The sequence below is a fragment of the Lepisma saccharinum genome, chromosome 15 (assembly GCF_977018435.1).
Source record: "Lepisma saccharinum chromosome 15, izLepSacc3.1, whole genome shotgun sequence".
NCBI classification, from domain to species: domain Eukaryota; kingdom Metazoa; phylum Arthropoda; class Insecta; order Zygentoma; family Lepismatidae; genus Lepisma; species Lepisma saccharinum.
Genome location: NC_139243.1, coordinates 60,210,766 through 60,230,857, shown reverse-complemented (window position 1 = coordinate 60,230,857; position 20,092 = coordinate 60,210,766). Strand labels below are relative to the sequence as shown.

Below are 20,092 nucleotides of genomic sequence, written 5' to 3'. Positions count from 1 at the left end.
TCAAGGTTCCATCAAAGTCAAAGCAAGTTATCAAATATTAGCAGCGAACGGCAAGATCGCAAGATGTAATCACCATTCCCATATCACGGTCAAAGAGATAGTTTTTGTACATACCTCCACTAGCGTTCAATACACACAAAGGCCCACGCCATCCTTCCGCTATACTCATTCAACAGGCTTCTACTTGTTAACGGTTGGAATGGCAGGCTTCACTTCTGCAAGCTGTGGTGGAGTAGTATCTCTTGCCGACGAAGGATTAGACGTCGTGCCCAAGCACAGGCACCTGCCGTTCGGAGCGGGAGTAGGAAGTAGCTGCGAGAGGCGAAACGCACACGCCGACTGACTGAAGCAGCGTATTTTACGAGCTGACCAGTGCGGCAGAAATCGCCGCTAGAGGCAGCACCAGAAGTCATCGTGAGGTAAGGCGACATCCGATGGCTAAAAAAAGGGAACGTCGCTTTTTCTTCACTTTTTTTGAATGTGTAAAGTTTGTAAAGCAAAAGTAAAGCAAACGTTACAAATACCCCCACTAGAAAAGAGAAAAGAAAACCCACTGATATAGAGAAGGCAATGCAAATTACCAAGAAAAATGTTAGCACGCAAATATATACCCATTATTGACCAACAATATAAGAAATGGTAAAGCAAGTAATACTAGTAAAAAAAATCCCAAAAAATTAACAAAACACATAATAAGCACACTAAATCGTAATCACCAATCAGAGTTCAACTCTGACAATTTTCATAATTAACACGTAAAGTTCAAAATTTTGAAAACCAATTCTGTTGTCGATCCTCCAATTTGCAGAACATCGTGCACACCTCCCGTTCGAAACACCTCGATGTCTGACAAAATTCAACTCTCTCCTGACTGAAACATATCTGCTACGTTGTCATTCCTATGCATGCATTAAAAGGCTACGCCGAGTTGTAAAGAGAGTTGTAACACTGAACCATTTCCCAAAAGAGCACCAGTAGTACATCACATCCTCGTAGGAGTAAAAACATAGAAAAGAAAAAAAAAAACAGGAATCAAAAACTAGAAAAGAGAGAAGGAAGATATAAGAAATAGGAAAGAAGAGGAGGGAAATTACTACAACAGGGAAAAGGAAGGTAGCACTATTACAAAAGATGCAAAAAGCAGGTATAACCATAGGATACACAACATATACAGAGTCAATATTCAAGAGAGCATAATGAGCAGTATTAACAAACACCTTTGCAAAGAATGAATAAAATCATTCATAAATACACAAAAAGCCTTAATTTTAAGAATAATACCTGTGTGCATAACAATACACCTTGGGAATAAAATACACCATATATATACATACAAGAGCTATCTAAGAAAAAGAGCTAGGATACACATCGGATGAACCAAGCACTACCCCTTAAGAATATCAAAGCCCGTTATGAACAAGGGACGGGGGAAGACTGAAGAGTAGCAGCAACATCTGAATCCGCTAAATCGACCGATTGAGGAACAACTTCCTCGTCACGAATGACATATGGCTTGACATGGGAGACATGAACCTTTCGGACGATTTGCTGAGTGTCAGGGTCAACCAGCATGACGGTAACCGGACCCAGCATTTTAAACACCTGGGCCGGACCCAACCAACGCTCTTGAAGCTTCGAAGATATATGAAGCAATGCATTGCTATGGGGAAAGGTACGGTAAAGTACCATATCGCCTGGTTTCAGAGAAACCTGGGATCTGGAAGGATCATATTTAAGTTGGCGAGAACGCCAAGACTTTAATAGATGTTGGTAAGCCTCTCCCCAGCGCTGTGCCCGCTCCGGCGAAGGAGGAGCTGCCAATTCGGAATCAGTTTGTAACTCCCAAAAAAAATTCATCGGACCGTCTATGTCTCGACCCAAAATAATTTTAGATGGAGATGTATGAGTGCTATCATGCTGGGCGGTATTGAAGGCAAAAGCTATGCTTTCCAGATGAGTGTCCCATTTGGAGTGATCCTTAGAATGGTAACAAATTAATGAAGCCTTAAGATTCCGTATGAATCTCTCCGCTAAGGAAGGATTGGGGTAATAAGCACTAGTGTAAATATGACGAATATTTGACTCGAATAGAAAATTATTAAAGAGGTTAGAACGAAAATAAGAAGCATTATCCGAGACCAACTCACATGGAGCACCAAACAACAAAAACAAGGTGCGTAGCTTGTCAATAATATGATGGGATGTAGCCGACCTGAGCGGAAACAGGGACACCCACTTGGAAAAGGCATCCACCACCACCAAAATGTACACATTACCCTTAGTGGAACGAACAAGAGGACCAACCAAATCGATATATAATCGACGCCAAGGGTGTCGTATAACCTCAGAAGATAAAAAGCCAGGAGGTTTACGGACAGCTAGTTTGGCCCTCTGACAAATGTCACAAGAACGGACATATTTGCGGATATCAGAGAAATAAGTAGGCCACCAGAAAAGCGTCGCCATTTTCTTGATGGTTTTATTGACGCCTAAATGCGCACCACCAACAGGGGTGTCATGATAATAACGACATAATAAATGTCGAAGCACGTGAGGAACAACAACTAGAGAAGAAGTAGAACGAGGCGGCTGCCAAATCAACAGATCCTGATGCAAATTATAATGCTTAACCTGTTGATTATCCTTCAACTGCGTAATAATAAGAGACAAATCTGGATCCTGGCTTTGCAGAACCGCAATATCTGATTTATTGAAGGGAATGATATTGAATTTGGGAGCCGCGCAAGCCAAACTGGTACAAGACGGAGATGTTACCATAAAATCATCAGAAGAATGCATGCGTGAAAGACAGTCGGCCACCGGATTTTTAGCAGAAGAAATGTGTTCTACATGGTAAGAGAAACGAGACAAATACAAAAGCCATCGACCAAACTTACCAAATTGTTCAGGGTGTTTTAACAACCAAGACAGAGCCTGATTATCTGTTTGGAGAACAAAGTGTTTAGAAGTTAAATATGTTTCAAATTTCTTGAAGCCAAACACCACAGCACAACACTCCGCTTCATATATAGATTGTTTACGTTCCAAGGTCGTACGCTTTCGCGATGCAAATGCAATGGGACGCAAAGAGCCATCCACTTCACGTTGGTTTAAGGTAGCACCCAGTGCTAAACTTGAAGCATCCGTTTGAAGAACAAACTCCTTTGTAAAATCGGGCAAGGCCAGAACCGTATGTTCAATAAATGCGGCTTTCAAATTGTCAAACCGAGTTTGATCCTCGGCAGTCCACACAAAGGTAGTGTCTTTCTTCCGCTTATCTGTCAGAAAAGACGTACGATCAGCGAATTGGGGAAGAAATCGGGAATAATACGAGAGTAAACCCATGACCTGAGAAACACCCTTCTGGCTTTTAGGAGCCGGAATATCTTGGATGGCTGAAATCCGATCCGGATCCATAACCATCTGGCCCTTACGAACAATATAACCGAGATACTTAATTTCTGACGCCATCCAAATAGATTTATCCGGGTTAACAGTAAGACCAGCCGATCGCAAAACCTGAAGGACCTCTCTAAGATGTTCCATATGAGACGATTCGTCAGGTGAATATATCAATAAATCATCTGCATAGGTCAAAAGGAACTTGTATTTAAACTTCCCCAACACCTCATCAAGAACTCTTGACAATATCTGAGTTCCAAGATTGATGCCGAACGGAACGCGAGTATATCGATACTGGCCAAAGGAAGTGACAAATGCTGTCAAGTCTTTACTTCTCTCATCTAACCGTATCTGATGGAACGACTGGCAGAGATCCAAACAAGAGAATACCGCCGCTGATTGGAGATGTTGAAACAATAAGTCTATGCGCGGTTGTGGAAATTGATCATACGCTATCAGACGGTTAAGGTTCTTATATGAGCATACTAGACGGTAAGTACCGTTCTTTTTTGGAACCAGAAAGGCCGGGCTGGAGTAAGATGACCGGCAGGGTTCTATGATGTGCTGAGCCTGCAACTCTTCAATCTGTGTCCTCATTATGTCAGTTTTAACAGGATTTAGCTGGAAGGGTTTTGATCGAAAGGGGATATCTGAAATAACAGGTATCGAAACCGGATCCAAAGTGCAAGTACCAACCTTTTCCGTAACCACATCCTGAAATTGAAGTAACAATGATTGTAAGGATTGGTTATCTAAATGAACAGGAAGAGGATCGGTAATGGCGGACACCTGAGAAGTATCCGGCGAACTCGAGGAGGAACCCGAAGGGGCCTCAGAGATAGGTATCTGAGTAAGTTCAGGGAAAGCCATAGGTACACCCTCCTGATGAAAAGGAAAGGATAAAAGTTGCGTCTCAAAAGAAATGGTCGCCTTGGTATGGACCAAAAAATCCGTGCCCAAAATTACTGAAAAGGGGAGAGCTTCCGACACCCAAAAGCGCCATTGCCAAGTAAGTCGGTCGAGTCGCAAAGGTAGGTAACAAAAGGAGGATAAAGAAAATGAATGATTAGTAACGTCTCTCAATTCGATGGAATGATCAGAAAAAATAGGAAAAGAACCGTTAAGTGTATTGAGTAAGGAAGAAGAAATTATAGATACCGACGCAGCGGTGTCTAGTAACGCCAAAACAGGCTGTTGATTAAGGAGCACCCGCATTGTGGGTGTTGAGTGACCTTCAAACAAAAATGGATATTCGGCGTGTAACGAAACAGGAGGTGTGGCCACCTGCATTGCGCTAGAAGGCAAATGTAAATTGAAACCAGAATCTGGCTGCGTTGAAGACGCTACCGCGGGCATACATGATTGAACTGAAGGGGGATCATGGGACGAAGTATCGCAATCCGCGGAATCGTCCGCCAAAGGCACATGAGCCGGAATGGCCGCAGTGTCAGGTTGTTGCTGGAGATTCCATTTCAATTCCGACTGCCAGATGTTTTGTGCCAAAAGGAGTAGATCCCCAACAGTTTGAGGACAAGAATGCCCCAAAAGTAACGCGCGAGCTGGGAAATTGATACCCTCAATTATCGTGCGTAACAACTGAGCTTCAGACCAATCCACCGGGAGGGTTTGACAAGCATCGAAAATATCTCGAACGAAAGAATATAAGCTTTCTCCGGGTTGCTGCACCCGATGTAAAACCTCGTTCTGAAAGGGCAACAATAAGGAATATGGAACCAATCGATTCCAAACCATTAACTTAAATAAATGCCAGGGCAACTTTTGTAAGAGGCCTTCCATCCAAATCTCTGTAAGTGGGGGTAAGGTATACTGTAGGGCCCATAACAAAACAGACTCAACATCGAGCAATTCCAAATTAACAATCTTATGGAGTCTAAACATGAAATTAAACAAAAGGTGGATATCCCGTCCATGTAACAAAGGCAAATCCGTAAAAAGGAATTTGAAGGTATTAAAACGTACAAAGTCACGCACGGGAGTATGTTGCTGGGGTAACAATAAACTACTAACAAAATCCAAAGTTGAAGGTGAGGGTGGAGGTAAAGGGGACGGTGCATAGGGAGGCGGAATATCAAATGTCATCTCGCTATCCCAGAAAAAAAAACTAGGGAAATATGTAAACACACAAAAGTAGAACCCCCAAAAATATCTGTAAAAAAAAAGGCGAATTACAATTGTAACGAAAAGGTACAATGTTGGTTGCTTAGATCGAAAAAAGGCACCGCTACTAATTTTGAACTGCACCCAGTTACAAATTGCACAAAAGATAGTGTAGCAAAACAATATATATGGAGGAAAAACGGAGACCTGAAAAGGAAAAAGAAAAAAAATCAATTACCCAAAAAAGGGGGGGGGTCAAAAAACAATCGGGAGGGAAAAAAAATTGTCAGGTTATATAATAACAACAGTAATGATGCCGCAATGAATCAAAGAAACGATGCTCTGGTACCAAATTTGTGACGTAACAGTGTGGTCAAACGCGATCGCACAAAATAATTAATTGGAAACGACTGGGCTGCGATCGCATACAAAGGTAAAAAAACTTTAATGTCCACACTTCACGCTACAAGTTTTTATCTTCTTGTGTCGTACTTCCTGCACCGTACTGCGAGAGTTTACGGGCAGCAAGCACAAGAAGCACGAGACAAAAAGGGGACCCTGAAATAAAGAAACTTATGAATTACGCACACTTATGCAATAGTTTCGAAGGGTTCGTCAGTGGATAGCAATACTTGCCTTCTCCGCTGTAATCTAGGTTTAATGCTTATGTTCTCCCGACGTAATATCCTTTCTCCTTCCCCAACGTTGCCAAACGTGTAGTCTAACAGTTGTCCTTTAACGTTAACTTCAATTTGGGCTTTCGACCAATCCTTTTTTTTTGTTATGTAAATCTTACTGTTTAGTGCATGTAACCAATATAAATTAAATGATCTCCCCAATTCAATTTAACAAATATATATGTATTCAAAGTTCCAAAATAATACACTTTACGAGTACACACAATCCCCCAAAAGACTAGAGTTGGGAGCAATTTTAACAAGCAATGTGATATTAACAACAACCCGCGCGACCTGCGCGCTATTTTAATCTTCTCACATAAATTTTCATTTTTAATGTTAACAAACCACGAGCATGCACATAAAATGCAGTTTAATCACAACCTTGTTCTTTGCTGGGTGAGACACTAGAATAGTTGGCGTGCACAAATTTGTGTCTGTAAATTACCTTAAAAGTGCAGTTTATAAAAAAAGCACCCCGCTATTATTATTTAAATCAAGAAATGCCTCTCTTTTATACTTAATCAAATACCTCTCTTTTATGCTTAATCAAACGCATCTCTTTTACGCTTAATCAAATGCCTCTCCTTTACGCTTAATCAAATGCCTCTCTTTTATGCTTAATCAAATGCCTCTCTTTTATGCTTAATCAAAATGCCTCTCTTTTACGCTTAATCAAATGCCTCTCTTTTATGCTTAATCAAACGCCTCTCTTTTATGCTTAATCAAACGCCTCTCTTTTATGCTTAATCAAAATGCCTCTCTTTTATGCTTAATCAAAATGCCTCTCTTTTAGTTTTTAAATTACCTTACTTTTAGTTAAATTGCACCTGCTGCCTTTTATTTTTTATTTTTTTATTTTTTTTATTTTTTTATTTCTATTGCATAGCTAGTGCTACCAAAAGGCGGACAGGTAGGTTATTAAACTACGAGGTAGTAAATTGGGACAAGACGGCAAGAGTCGCGATTTTCTACTGGTTTAACTATCAAGTGCGCACGTGCGTGCATTTAACTTCACTGACACAACTTTTGGGCGATCAAAAAAGGTGTGCTTCACTGTCAATCTTCATACGCTGCCTGTGCGTGGATAAACTTTATTAAATAGTTCGATTATGCAGCTAGTCACGTTTTGTGTAGGATTTTTGAGAATATCAGATTATAAAACGCGTCAGCAATATAGTACAAGTTCACGCGTGCATACACACGCCTTCTTTCCTTTGCTCCTTTTTTTTGGTTAACGCGCACTCACCAATACATGCATTGGTTTCAAACACTTATCAGAAAGTTCACCGAGAGAAACGAAAAAAGGCAAAAAGGGGGGGGGGGGACAACTGAAGGAGAAACTACTGTTTGTTTTATAGAATTCGTTACTCAAGGTTCCATCAAAGTCAAAGCAAGTTATCAAATATTAGCAGCGAACGGCAAGATCGCAAGATGTAATCACCATTCCCATATCACGGTCAAAGAGATAGTTTTTGTACATACCTCCACTAGCGTTCAATACACACAAAGGCCCACGCCATCCTTCCGCTATACTCATTCAACAGGCTTCTACTTGTTAACGGTTGGAATGGCAGGCTTCACTTCTGCAAGCTGTGGTGGAGTAGTATCTCTTGCCGACGAAGGATTAGACGTCGTGCCCAAGCACAGGCACCTGCCGTTCGGAGCGGGAGTAGGAAGTAGCTGCGAGAGGCGAAACGCACACGCCGACTGACTGAAGCAGCGTATTTTACGAGCTGACCAGTGCGGCAGAAATCGCCGCTAGAGGCAGCACCAGAAGTCATCGTGAGGTAAGGCGACATCCGATGGCTAAAAAAAGGGAACGTCGCTTTTTCTTCACTTTTTTTGAATGTGTAAAGTTTGTAAAGCAAAAGTAAAGCAAACGTTACAAATACCCCCACTAGAAAAGAGAAAAGAAAACCCACTGATATAGAGAAGGCAATGCAAATTACCAAGAAAAATGTTAGCACGCAAATATATACCCATTATTGACCAACAATATAAGAAATGGTAAAGCAAGTAATACTAGTAAAAAAAATCCCAAAAAATTAACAAAACACATAATAAGCACACTAAATCGTAATCACCAATCAGAGTTCAACTCTGACAATTTTCATAATTAACACGTAAAGTTCAAAATTTTGAAAACCAATTCTGTTGTCGATCCTCCAATTTGCAGAACATCGTGCACACCTCCCGTTCGAAACACCTCGATGTCTGACAAAATTCAACTCTCTCCTGACTGAAACATATCTGCTACGTTGTCATTCCTATGCATGCATTAAAAGGCTACGCCGAGTTGTAAAGAGAGTTGTAACACTGAACCATTTCCCAAAAGAGCACCAGTAGTACATCACATCCTCGTAGGAGTAAAAACATAGAAAAGAAAAAAAAAACAGGAATCAAAAACTAGAAAAGAGAGAAGGAAGATATAAGAAATAGGAAAGAAGAGGAGGGAAATTACTACAACAGGGAAAAGGAAGGTAGCACTATTACAAAAGATGCAAAAAGCAGGTATAACCATAGGATACACAACATATACAGAGTCAATATTCAAGAGAGCATAATGAGCAGTATTAACAAACACCTTTGCAAAGAATGAATAAAATCATTCATAAATACACAAAAAGCCTTAATTTTAAGAATAATACCTGTGTGCATAACAATACACCTTGGGAATAAAATACACCATATATATACATACAAGAGCTATCTAAGAAAAAGAGCTAGGATACACATCGGATGAACCAAGCACTACCCCTTAAGAATATCAAAGCCCGTTATGAACAAGGGACGGGGGAAGACTGAAGAGTAGCAGCAACATCTGAATCCGCTAAATCGACCGATTGAGGAACAACTTCCTCGTCACGAATGACATATGGCTTGACATGGGAGACATGAACCTTTCGGACGATTTGCTGAGTGTCAGGGTCAACCAGCATGACGGTAACCGGACCCAGCATTTTAAACACCTGGGCCGGACCCAACCAACGCTCTTGAAGCTTCGAAGATATATGAAGCAATGCATTGCTATGGGGAAAGGTACGGTAAAGTACCATATCGCCTGGTTTCAGAGAAACCTGGGATCTGGAAGGATCATATTTAAGTTGGCGAGAACGCCAAGACTTTAATAGATGTTGGTAAGCCTCTCCCCAGCGCTGTGCCCGCTCCGGCGAAGGAGGAGCTGCCAATTCGGAATCAGTTTGTAACTCCCAAAAAAAATTCATCGGACCGTCTATGTCTCGACCCAAAATAATTTTAGATGGAGATGTATGAGTGCTATCATGCTGGGCGGTATTGAAGGCAAAAGCTATGCTTTCCAGATGAGTGTCCCATTTGGAGTGATCCTTAGAATGGTAACAAATTAATGAAGCCTTAAGGTTCCGTATGAATCTCTCCGCTAAGGAAGGATTGGGGTAATAAGCACTAGTGTAAATATGACGAATATTTGACTCGAATAGAAAATTATTAAAGAGGTTAGAACGAAAATAAGAAGCATTATCCGAGACCAACTCACATGGAGCACCAAACAACAAAAACAAGGTGCGTAGCTTGTCAATAATATGATGGGATGTAGCCGACCTGAGCGGAAACAGGGACACCCACTTGGAAAAGGCATCCACCACCACCAAAATGTACACATTACCCTTAGTGGAACGAACAAGAGGACCAACCAAATCGATATATAATCGACGCCAAGGGTGTCGTATAACCTCAGAAGATAAAAAGCCAGGAGGTTTACGGACAGCTAGTTTGGCCCTCTGACAAATGTCACAAGAACGGACATATTTGCGGATATCAGAGAAATAAGTAGGCCACCAGAAAAGCGTCGCCATTTTCTTGATGGTTTTATTGACGCCTAAATGCGCACCACCAACAGGGGTGTCATGATAATAACGACATAATAAATGTCGAAGCACGTGAGGAACAACAACTAGAGAAGAAGTAGAACGAGGCGGCTGCCAAATCAACAGATCCTGATGCAAATTATAATGCTTAACCTGTTGATTATCCTTCAACTGCGTAATAATAAGAGACAAATCTGGATCCTGGCTTTGCAGAACCGCAATATCTGATTTATTGAAGGGAATGATATTGAATTTGGGAGCCGCGCAAGCCAAACTGGTACAAGACGGAGATGTTACCATAAAATCATCAGAAGAATGCATGCGTGAAAGACAGTCGGCCACCGGATTTTTAGCAGAAGAAATGTGTTCTACATGGTAAGAGAAACGAGACAAATACAAAAGCCATCGACCAAACTTACCAAATTGTTCAGGGTGTTTTAACAACCAAGACAGAGCCTGATTATCTGTTTGGAGAACAAAGTGTTTAGAAGTTAAATATGTTTCAAATTTCTTGAAGCCAAACACCACAGCACAACACTCCGCTTCATATATAGATTGTTTACGTTCCAAGGTCGTACGCTTTCGCGATGCAAATGCAATGGGACGCAAAGAGCCATCCACTTCACGTTGGTTTAAGGTAGCACCCAGTGCTAAACTTGAAGCATCCGTTTGAAGAACAAACTCCTTTGTAAAATCGGGCAAGGCCAGAACCGTATGTTCAATAAATGCGGCTTTCAAATTGTCAAACCGAGTTTGATCCTCGGCAGTCCACACAAAGGTAGTGTCTTTCTTCCGCTTATCTGTCAGAAAAGACGTACGATCAGCGAATTGGGGAAGAAATCGGGAATAATACGAGAGTAAACCCATGACCTGAGAAACACCCTTCTGGCTTTTAGGAGCCGGAATATCTTGGATGGCTGAAATCCGATCCGGATCCATAACCATCTGGCCCTTACGAACAATATAACCGAGATACTTAATTTCTGACGCCATCCAAATAGATTTATCCGGGTTAACAGTAAGACCAGCCGATCGCAAAACCTGAAGGACCTCTCTAAGATGTTCCATATGAGACGATTCGTCAGGTGAATATATCAATAAATCATCTGCATAGGTCAAAAGGAACTTGTATTTAAACTTCCCCAACACCTCATCAAGAACTCTTGACAATATCTGAGTTCCAAGATTGATGCCGAACGGAACGCGAGTATATCGATACTGGCCAAAGGAAGTGACAAATGCTGTCAAGTCTTTACTTCTCTCATCTAACCGTATCTGATGGAACGACTGGCAGAGATCCAAACAAGAGAATACCGCCGCTGATTGGAGATGTTGAAACAATAAGTCTATGCGCGGTTGTGGAAATTGATCATACGCTATCAGACGGTTAAGGTTCTTATATGAGCATACTAGACGGTAAGTACCGTTCTTTTTTGGAACCAGAAAGGCCGGGCTGGAGTAAGATGACCGGCAGGGTTCTATGATGTGCTGAGCCTGCAACTCTTCAATCTGTGTCCTCATTATGTCAGTTTTAACAGGATTTAGCTGGAAGGGTTTTGATCGAAAGGGGATATCTGAAATAACAGGTATCGAAACCGGATCCAAAGTGCAAGTACCAACCTTTTCCGTAACCACATCCTGAAATTGAAGTAACAATGATTGTAAGGATTGGTTATCTAAATGAACAGGAAGAGGATCGGTAATGGCGGACACCTGAGAAGTATCCGGCGAACTCGAGGAGGAACCCGAAGGGGCCTCAGAGATAGGTATCTGAGTAAGTTCAGGGAAAGCCATAGGTACACCCTCCTGATGAAAAGGAAAGGATAAAAGTTGCGTCTCAAAAGAAATGGTCGCCTTGGTATGGACCAAAAAATCCGTGCCCAAAATTACTGAAAAGGGGAGAGCTTCCGACACCCAAAAGCGCCATTGCCAAGTAAGTCGGTCGAGTCGCAAAGGTAGGTAACAAAAGGAGGATAAAGAAAATGAATGATTAGTAACGTCTCTCAATTCGATGGAATGATCAGAAAAAATAGGAAAAGAACCGTTAAGTGTATTGAGTAAGGAAGAAGAAATTATAGATACCGACGCAGCGGTGTCTAGTAACGCCAAAACAGGCTGTTGATTAAGGAGCACCCGCATTGTGGGTGTTGAGTGACCTTCAAACAAAAATGGATATTCGGCGTGTAACGAAACAGGAGGTGTGGCCACCTGCATTGCGCTAGAAGGCAAATGTAAATTGAAACCAGAATCTGGCTGCGTTGAAGACGCTACCGCGGGCATACATGATTGAACTGAAGGGGGATCATGGGACGAAGTATCGCAATCCGCGGAATCGTCCGCCAAAGGCACATGAGCCGGAATGGCCGCAGTGTCAGGTTGTTGCTGGAGATTCCATTTCAATTCCGACTGCCAGATGTTTTGTGCCAAAAGGAGTAGATCCCCAACAGTTTGAGGACAAGAATGCCCCAAAAGTAACGCGCGAGCTGGGAAATTGATACCCTCAATTATCGTGCGTAACAACTGAGCTTCAGACCAATCCACCGGGAGGGTTTGACAAGCATCGAAAATATCTCGAACGAAAGAATATAAGCTTTCTCCGGGTTGCTGCACCCGATGTAAAACCTCGTTCTGAAAGGGCAACAATAAGGAATATGGAACCAATCGATTCCAAACCATTAACTTAAATAAATGCCAGGGCAACTTTTGTAAGAGGCCTTCCATCCAAATCTCTGTAAGTGGGGGTAAGGTATACTGTAGGGCCCATAACAAAACAGACTCAACATCGAGCAATTCCAAATTAACAATCTTATGGAGTCTAAACATGAAATTAAACAAAAGGTGGATATCCCGTCCATGTAACAAAGGCAAATCCGTAAAAAGGAATTTGAAGGTATTAAAACGTACAAAGTCACGCACGGGAGTATGTTGCTGGGGTAACAATAAACTACTAACAAATTCCAAAGTTGAAGGTGAGGGTGGAGGTAAAGGGGACGGTGCATAGGGAGGCGGAATATCAAATGTCATCTCGCTATCCCAGAAAAAAAACTAGGGAAATATGTAAACACACAAAAGTAGAACCCCCAAAAATATCTGTAAAAAAAAAGGCGAATTACAATTGTAACGAAAAGGTACAATGTTGGTTGCTTAGATCGAAAAAAGGCACCGCTACTAATTTTGAACTGCACCCAGTTACAAATTGCACAAAAGATAGTGTAGCAAAACAATATATATGGAGGAAAAACGGAGACCTGAAAAGGAAAAAGAAAAAAAATCAATTACCCAAAAAAGGGGGGGGGGGTCAAAAAACAATCGGGAGGGAAAAAAAATTGTCAGGTTATATAATAACAACAGTAATGATGCCGCAATGAATCAAAGAAACGATGCTCTGGTACCAAATTTGTGACGTAACAGTGTGGTCAAACGCGATCGCACAAAATAATTAATTGGAAACGACTGGGCTGCGATCGCATACAAAGGTAAAAAAACTTTAATGTCCACACTTCACGCTACAAGTTTTTATCTTCTTGTGTCGTACTTCCTGCACCGTACTGCGAGAGTTTACGGGCAGCAAGCACAAGAAGCACGAGACAAAAAGGGGACCCTGAAATAAAGAAACTTATGAATTACGCACACTTATGCAATAGTTTCGAAGGGTTCGTCAGTGGATAGCAATACTTGCCTTCTCCGCTGTAATCTAGGTTTAATGCTTATGTTCTCCCGACGTAATATCCTTTCTCCTTCCCCAACGTTGCCAAACGTGTAGTCTAACAGTTGTCCTTTAACGTTAACTTCAATTTGGGCTTTCGACCAATCCTTTTTTTTTGTTATGTAAATCTTACTGTTTAGTGCATGTAACCAATATAAATTAAATGATCTCCCCAATTCAATTTAACAAATATATATGTATTCAAAGTTCCAAAATAATACACTTTACGAGTACACACAATCCCCCAAAAGACTAGAGTTGGGAGCAATTTTAACAAGCAATGTGATATTAACAACAACCCGCGCGACCTGCGCGCTATTTTAATCTTCTCACATAAATTTTCATTTTTAATGTTAACAAACCACGAGCATGCACATAAAATGCAGTTTAATCACAACCTTGTTCTTTGCTGGGTGAGACACTAGAATAGTTGGCGTGCACAAATTTGTGTCTGTAAATTACCTTAAAAGTGCAGTTTATAAAAAAAGCACCCCGCTATTATTATTTAAATCAAGAAATGCCTCTCTTTTATACTTAATCAAATACCTCTCTTTTATGCTTAATCAAACGCATCTCTTTTACGCTTAATCAAATGCCTCTCCTTTACGCTTAATCAAATGCCTCTCTTTTATGCTTAATCAAATGCCTCTCTTTTATGCTTAATCAAAATGCCTCTCTTTTACGCTTAATCAAATGCCTCTCTTTTATGCTTAATCAAACGCCTCTCTTTTATGCTTAATCAAACGCCTCTCTTTTATGCTTAATCAAAATGCCTCTCTTTTATGCTTAATCAAAATGCCTCTCTTTTAGTTTTTAAATTACCTTACTTTTAGTTAAATTGCACCTGCTGCCTTTTATTTTTTATTTTTTTATTTTTTTTATTTTTTTATTTCTATTGCATAGCTAGTGCTACCAAAAGGCGGACAGGTAGGTTATTAAACTACGAGGTAGTAAATTGGGACAAGACGGCAAGAGTCGCGATTTTCTACTGGTTTAACTATCAAGTGCGCACGTGCGTGCATTTAACTTCACTGACACAACTTTTGGGCGATCAAAAAAGGTGTGCTTCACTGTCAATCTTCATACGCTGCCTGTGCGTGGATAAACTTTATTAAATAGTTCGATTATGCAGCTAGTCACGTTTTGTGTAGGATTTTTGAGAATATCAGATTATAAAACGCGTCAGCAATATAGTACAAGTTCACGCGTGCATACACACGCCTTCTTTCCTTTGCTCCTTTTTTTTGGTTAACGCGCACTCACCAATACATGCATTGGTTTCAAACACTTATCAGAAAGTTCACCGAGAGAAACGAAAAAAGGCAAAAAGGGGGGGGGGGGACAACTGAAGGAGAAACTACTGTTTGTTTTATAGAATTCGTTACTCAAGGTTCCATCAAAGTCAAAGCAAGTTATCAAATATTAGCAGCGAACGGCAAGATCGCAAGATGTAATCACCATTCCCATATCACGGTCAAAGAGATAGTTTTTGTACATACCTCCACTAGCGTTCAATACACACAAAGGCCCACGCCATCCTTCCGCTATACTCATTCAACAGGCTTCTACTTGTTAACGGTTGGAATGGCAGGCTTCACTTCTGCAAGCTGTGGTGGAGTAGTATCTCTTGCCGACGAAGGATTAGACGTCGTGCCCAAGCACAGGCACCTGCCGTTCGGAGCGGGAGTAGGAAGTAGCTGCGAGAGGCGAAACGCACACGCCGACTGACTGAAGCAGCGTATTTTACGAGCTGACCAGTGCGGCAGAAATCGCCGCTAGAGGCAGCACCAGAAGTCATCGTGAGGTAAGGCGACATCCGATGGCTAAAAAAAGGGAACGTCGCTTTTTCTTCACTTTTTTTGAATGTGTAAAGTTTGTAAAGCAAAAGTAAAGCAAACGTTACAAATACCCCCACTAGAAAAGAGAAAAGAAAACCCACTGATATAGAGAAGGCAATGCAAATTACCAAGAAAAATGTTAGCACGCAAATATATACCCATTATTGACCAACAATATAAGAAATGGTAAAGCAAGTAATACTAGTAAAAAAAATCCCAAAAAATTAACAAAACACATAATAAGCACACTAAATCGTAATCACCAATCAGAGTTCAACTCTGACAATTTTCATAATTAACACGTAAAGTTCAAAATTTTGAAAACCAATTCTGTTGTCGATCCTCCAATTTGCAGAACATCGTGCACACCTCCCGTTCGAAACACCTCGATGTCTGACAAAATTCAACTCTCTCCTGACTGAAACATATCTGCTACGTTGTCATTCCTATGCATGCATTAAAAGGCTACGCCGAGTTGTAAAGAGAGTTGTAACACTGAACCATTTCCCAAAAGAGCACCAGTAGTACATCACATCCTCGTAGGAGTAAAAACATAGAAAAGAAAAAAAAAACAGGAATCAAAAACTAGAAAAGAGAGAAGGAAGATATAAGAAATAGGAAAGAAGAGGAGGGAAATTACTACAACAGGGAAAAGGAAGGTAGCACTATTACAAAAGATGCAAAAAGCAGGTATAACCATAGGATACACAACATATACAGAGTCAATATTCAAGAGAGCATAATGAGCAGTATTAACAAACACCTTTGCAAAGAATGAATAAAATCATTCATAAATACACAAAAAGCCTTAATTTTAAGAATAATACCTGTGTGCATAACAATACACCTTGGGAATAAAATACACCATATATATACATACAAGAGCTATCTAAGAAAAAGAGCTAGGATACACATCGGATGAACCAAGCACTACCCCTTAAGAATATCAAAGCCCGTTATGAACAAGGGACGGGGGAAGACTGAAGAGTAGCAGCAACATCTGAATCCGCTAAATCGACCGATTGAGGAACAACTTCCTCGTCACGAATGACATATGGCTTGACATGGGAGACATGAACCTTTCGGACGATTTGCTGAGTGTCAGGGTCAACCAGCATGACGGTAACCGGACCCAGCATTTTAAACACCTGGGCCGGACCCAACCAACGCTCTTGAAGCTTCGAAGATATATGAAGCAATGCATTGCTATGGGGAAAGGTACGGTAAAGTACCATATCGCCTGGTTTCAGAGAAACCTGGGATCTGGAAGGATCATATTTAAGTTGGCGAGAACGCCAAGACTTTAATAGATGTTGGTAAGCCTCTCCCCAGCGCTGTGCCCGCTCCGGCGAAGGAGGAGCTGCCAATTCGGAATCAGTTTGTAACTCCCAAAAAAAATTCATCGGACCGTCTATGTCTCGACCCAAAATAATTTTAGATGGAGATGTATGAGTGCTATCATGCTGGGCGGTATTGAAGGCAAAAGCTATGCTTTCCAGATGAGTGTCCCATTTGGAGTGATCCTTAGAATGGTAACAAATTAATGAAGCCTTAAGGTTCCGTATGAATCTCTCCGCTAAGGAAGGATTGGGGTAATAAGCACTAGTGTAAATATGACGAATATTTGACTCGAATAGAAAATTATTAAAGAGGTTAGAACGAAAATAAGAAGCATTATCCGAGACCAACTCACATGGAGCACCAAACAACAAAAACAAGGTGCGTAGCTTGTCAATAATATGATGGGATGTAGCCGACCTGAGCGGAAACAGGGACACCCACTTGGAAAAGGCATCCACCACCACCAAAATGTACACATTACCCTTAGTGGAACGAACAAGAGGACCAACCAAATCGATATATAATCGACGCCAAGGGTGTCGTATAACCTCAGAAGATAAAAAGCCAGGAGGTTTACGGACAGCTAGTTTGGCCCTCTGACAAATGTCACAAGAACGGACATATTTGCGGATATCAGAGAAATAAGTAGGCCACCAGAAAAGCGTCGCCATTTTCTTGATGGTTTTATTGACGCCTAAATGCGCACCACCAACAGGGGTGTCATGATAATAACGACATAATAAATGTCGAAGCACGTGAGGAACAACAACTAGAGAAGAAGTAGAACGAGGCGGCTGCCAAATCAACAGATCCTGATGCAAATTATAATGCTTAACCTGTTGATTATCCTTCAACTGCGTAATAATAAGAGACAAATCTGGATCCTGGCTTTGCAGAACCGCAATATCTGATTTATTGAAGGGAATGATATTGAATTTGGGAGCCGCGCAAGCCAAACTGGTACAAGACGGAGATGTTACCATAAAATCATCAGAAGAATGCATGCGTGAAAGACAGTCGGCCACCGGATTTTTAGCAGAAGAAATGTGTTCTACATGGTAAGAGAAACGAGACAAATACAAAAGCCATCGACCAAACTTACCAAATTGTTCAGGGTGTTTTAACAACCAAGACAGAGCCTGATTATCTGTTTGGAGAACAAAGTGTTTAGAAGTTAAATATGTTTCAAATTTCTTGAAGCCAAACACCACAGCACAACACTCCGCTTCATATATAGATTGTTTACGTTCCAAGGTCGTACGCTTTCGCGATGCAAATGCAATGGGACGCAAAGAGCCATCCACTTCACGTTGGTTTAAGGTAGCACCCAGTGCTAAACTTGAAGCATCCGTTTGAAGAACAAACTCCTTTGTAAAATCGGGCAAGGCCAGAACCGTATGTTCAATAAATGCGGCTTTCAAATTGTCAAACCGAGTTTGATCCTCGGCAGTCCACACAAAGGTAGTGTCTTTCTTCCGCTTATCTGTCAGAAAAGACGTACGATCAGCGAATTGGGGAAGAAATCGGGAATAATACGAGAGTAAACCCATGACCTGAGAAACACCCTTCTGGCTTTTAGGAGCCGGAATATCTTGGATGGCTGAAATCCGATCCGGATCCATAACCATCTGGCCCTTACGAACAATATAACCGAGATACTTAATTTCTGACGCCATCCAAATAGATTTATCCGGGTTAACAGTAAGACCAGCCGATCGCAAAACCTGAAGGACCTCTCTAAGATGTTCCATATGAGACGATTCGTCAGGTGAATATATCAATAAATCATCTGCATAGGTCAAAAGGAACTTGTATTTAAACTTCCCCAACACCTCATCAAGAACTCTTGACAATATCTGAGTTCCAAGATTGATGCCGAACGGAACGCGAGTATATCGATACTGGCCAAAGGAAGTGACAAATGCTGTCAAGTCTTTACTTCTCTCATCTAACCGTATCTGATGGAACGACTGGCAGAGATCCAAACAAGAGAATACCGCCGCTGATTGGAGATGTTGAAACAATAAGTCTATGCGCGGTTGTGGAAATTGATCATACGCTATCAGACGGTTAAGGTTCTTATATGAGCATACTAGACGGTAAGTACCGTTCTTTTTTGGAACCAGAAAGGCCGGGCTGGAGTAAGATGACCGGCAGGGTTCTATGATGTGCTGAGCCTGCAACTCTTCAATCTGTGTCCTCATTATGTCAGTTTTAACAGGATTTAGCTGGAAGGGTTTTGATCGAAAGGGGATATCTGAAATAACAGGTATCGAAACCGGATCCAAAGTGCAAGTACCAACCTTTTCCGTAACCACATCCTGAAATTGAAGTAACAATGATTGTAAGGATTGGTTATCTAAATGAACAGGAAGAGGATCGGTAATGGCGGACACCTGAGAAGTATCCGGCGAACTCGAGGAGGAACCCGAAGGGGCCTCAGAGATAGGTATCTGAGTAAGTTCAGGGAAAGCCATAGGTACACCCTCCTGATGAAAAGGAAAGGATAAAAGTTGCGTCTCAAAAGAAATGGTCGCCTTGGTATGGACCAAAAAATCCGTGCCCAAAATTACTGAAAAGGGGAGAGCTTCCGACACCCAAAAGCGCCATTGCCAAGTAAGTCGGTCGAGTCGCAAAGGTAGGTAACAAAAGGAGGATAAAGAAAATGAATGATTAGTAACGTCTCTCAATTCGATGGAATGATCAGAAAAAATAGGAAAAGAACCGTTAAGTGTATTGAGTAAGGAAGAAGAAATTATAGATACCGACGCAGCGGTGTCTAGTAACGCCAAAACAGGCTGTTGATTAAGGAGCACCCGCATTGTGGGTGTTGAGTGACCTTCAAACAAAAATGGATATTCGGCGTGTAACGAAACAGGAGGTGTGGCCACCTGCATTGCGCTAGAAGGCAAATGTAAATTGAAACCAGAATCTGGCTGCGTTGAAGACGCTACCGCGGGCATACATGATTGAACTGAAGGGGGATCATGGGACGAAGTATCGCAATCCGCGGAATCGTCCGCCAAAGGCACATGAGCCGGAATGGCCGCAGTGTCAGGTTGTTGCTGGAGATTCCATTTCAATTCCGACTGCCAGATGTTTTGTGCCAAAAGGAGTAGATCCCCAACAGTTTGAGGACAAGAATGCCCCAAAAGTAACGCG

At 41.5% G+C, this 20,092-nt stretch overlaps 1 protein-coding gene across 1 annotated transcript; it reads right to left on the bottom strand.

The window, feature by feature from the left end:
* Nucleotides 1–1,410: 1,410 nt before the first annotated feature.
* On the bottom strand, nucleotides 1,411–19,407 carry LOC145999277 (uncharacterized). Its single transcript, XM_083136214.1, has 8 exons — nucleotides 18,033–19,407; nucleotides 16,822–16,949; nucleotides 13,581–13,646; nucleotides 10,465–11,683; nucleotides 9,254–9,381; nucleotides 6,013–6,078; nucleotides 2,898–4,116; nucleotides 1,411–2,030 (listed from the first exon to the last, which is right to left on the bottom strand). Exons 1-8 carry the CDS (start codon nucleotides 19,405–19,407, stop codon nucleotides 1,411–1,413), a joined length of 4,821 nt encoding a protein of 1,606 aa, XP_082992340.1.
* Between the last annotated feature and the right edge of the window lie 685 nt (nucleotides 19,408–20,092).

Coding starts and splice junctions, on each gene's coding strand:
- LOC145999277 (XM_083136214.1), bottom strand. CDS start 19,407: ATGGCTTTCCCTGAACTTACTCAGATACCTATCTCTGAGGCCCCTTCG. Junction 6,079..9,253: donor CTCTGAAACCAGGCGATATG/GTACTTTACCGT, acceptor TCTTTATTTCAG/GGTCCCCTTTTTGTCTCGTG. Junction 4,117..6,012: donor CTCGCAGTACGGTGCAGGAA/GTACGACACAAG, acceptor CTTCAATTTCAG/GATGTGGTTACGGAAAAGGT.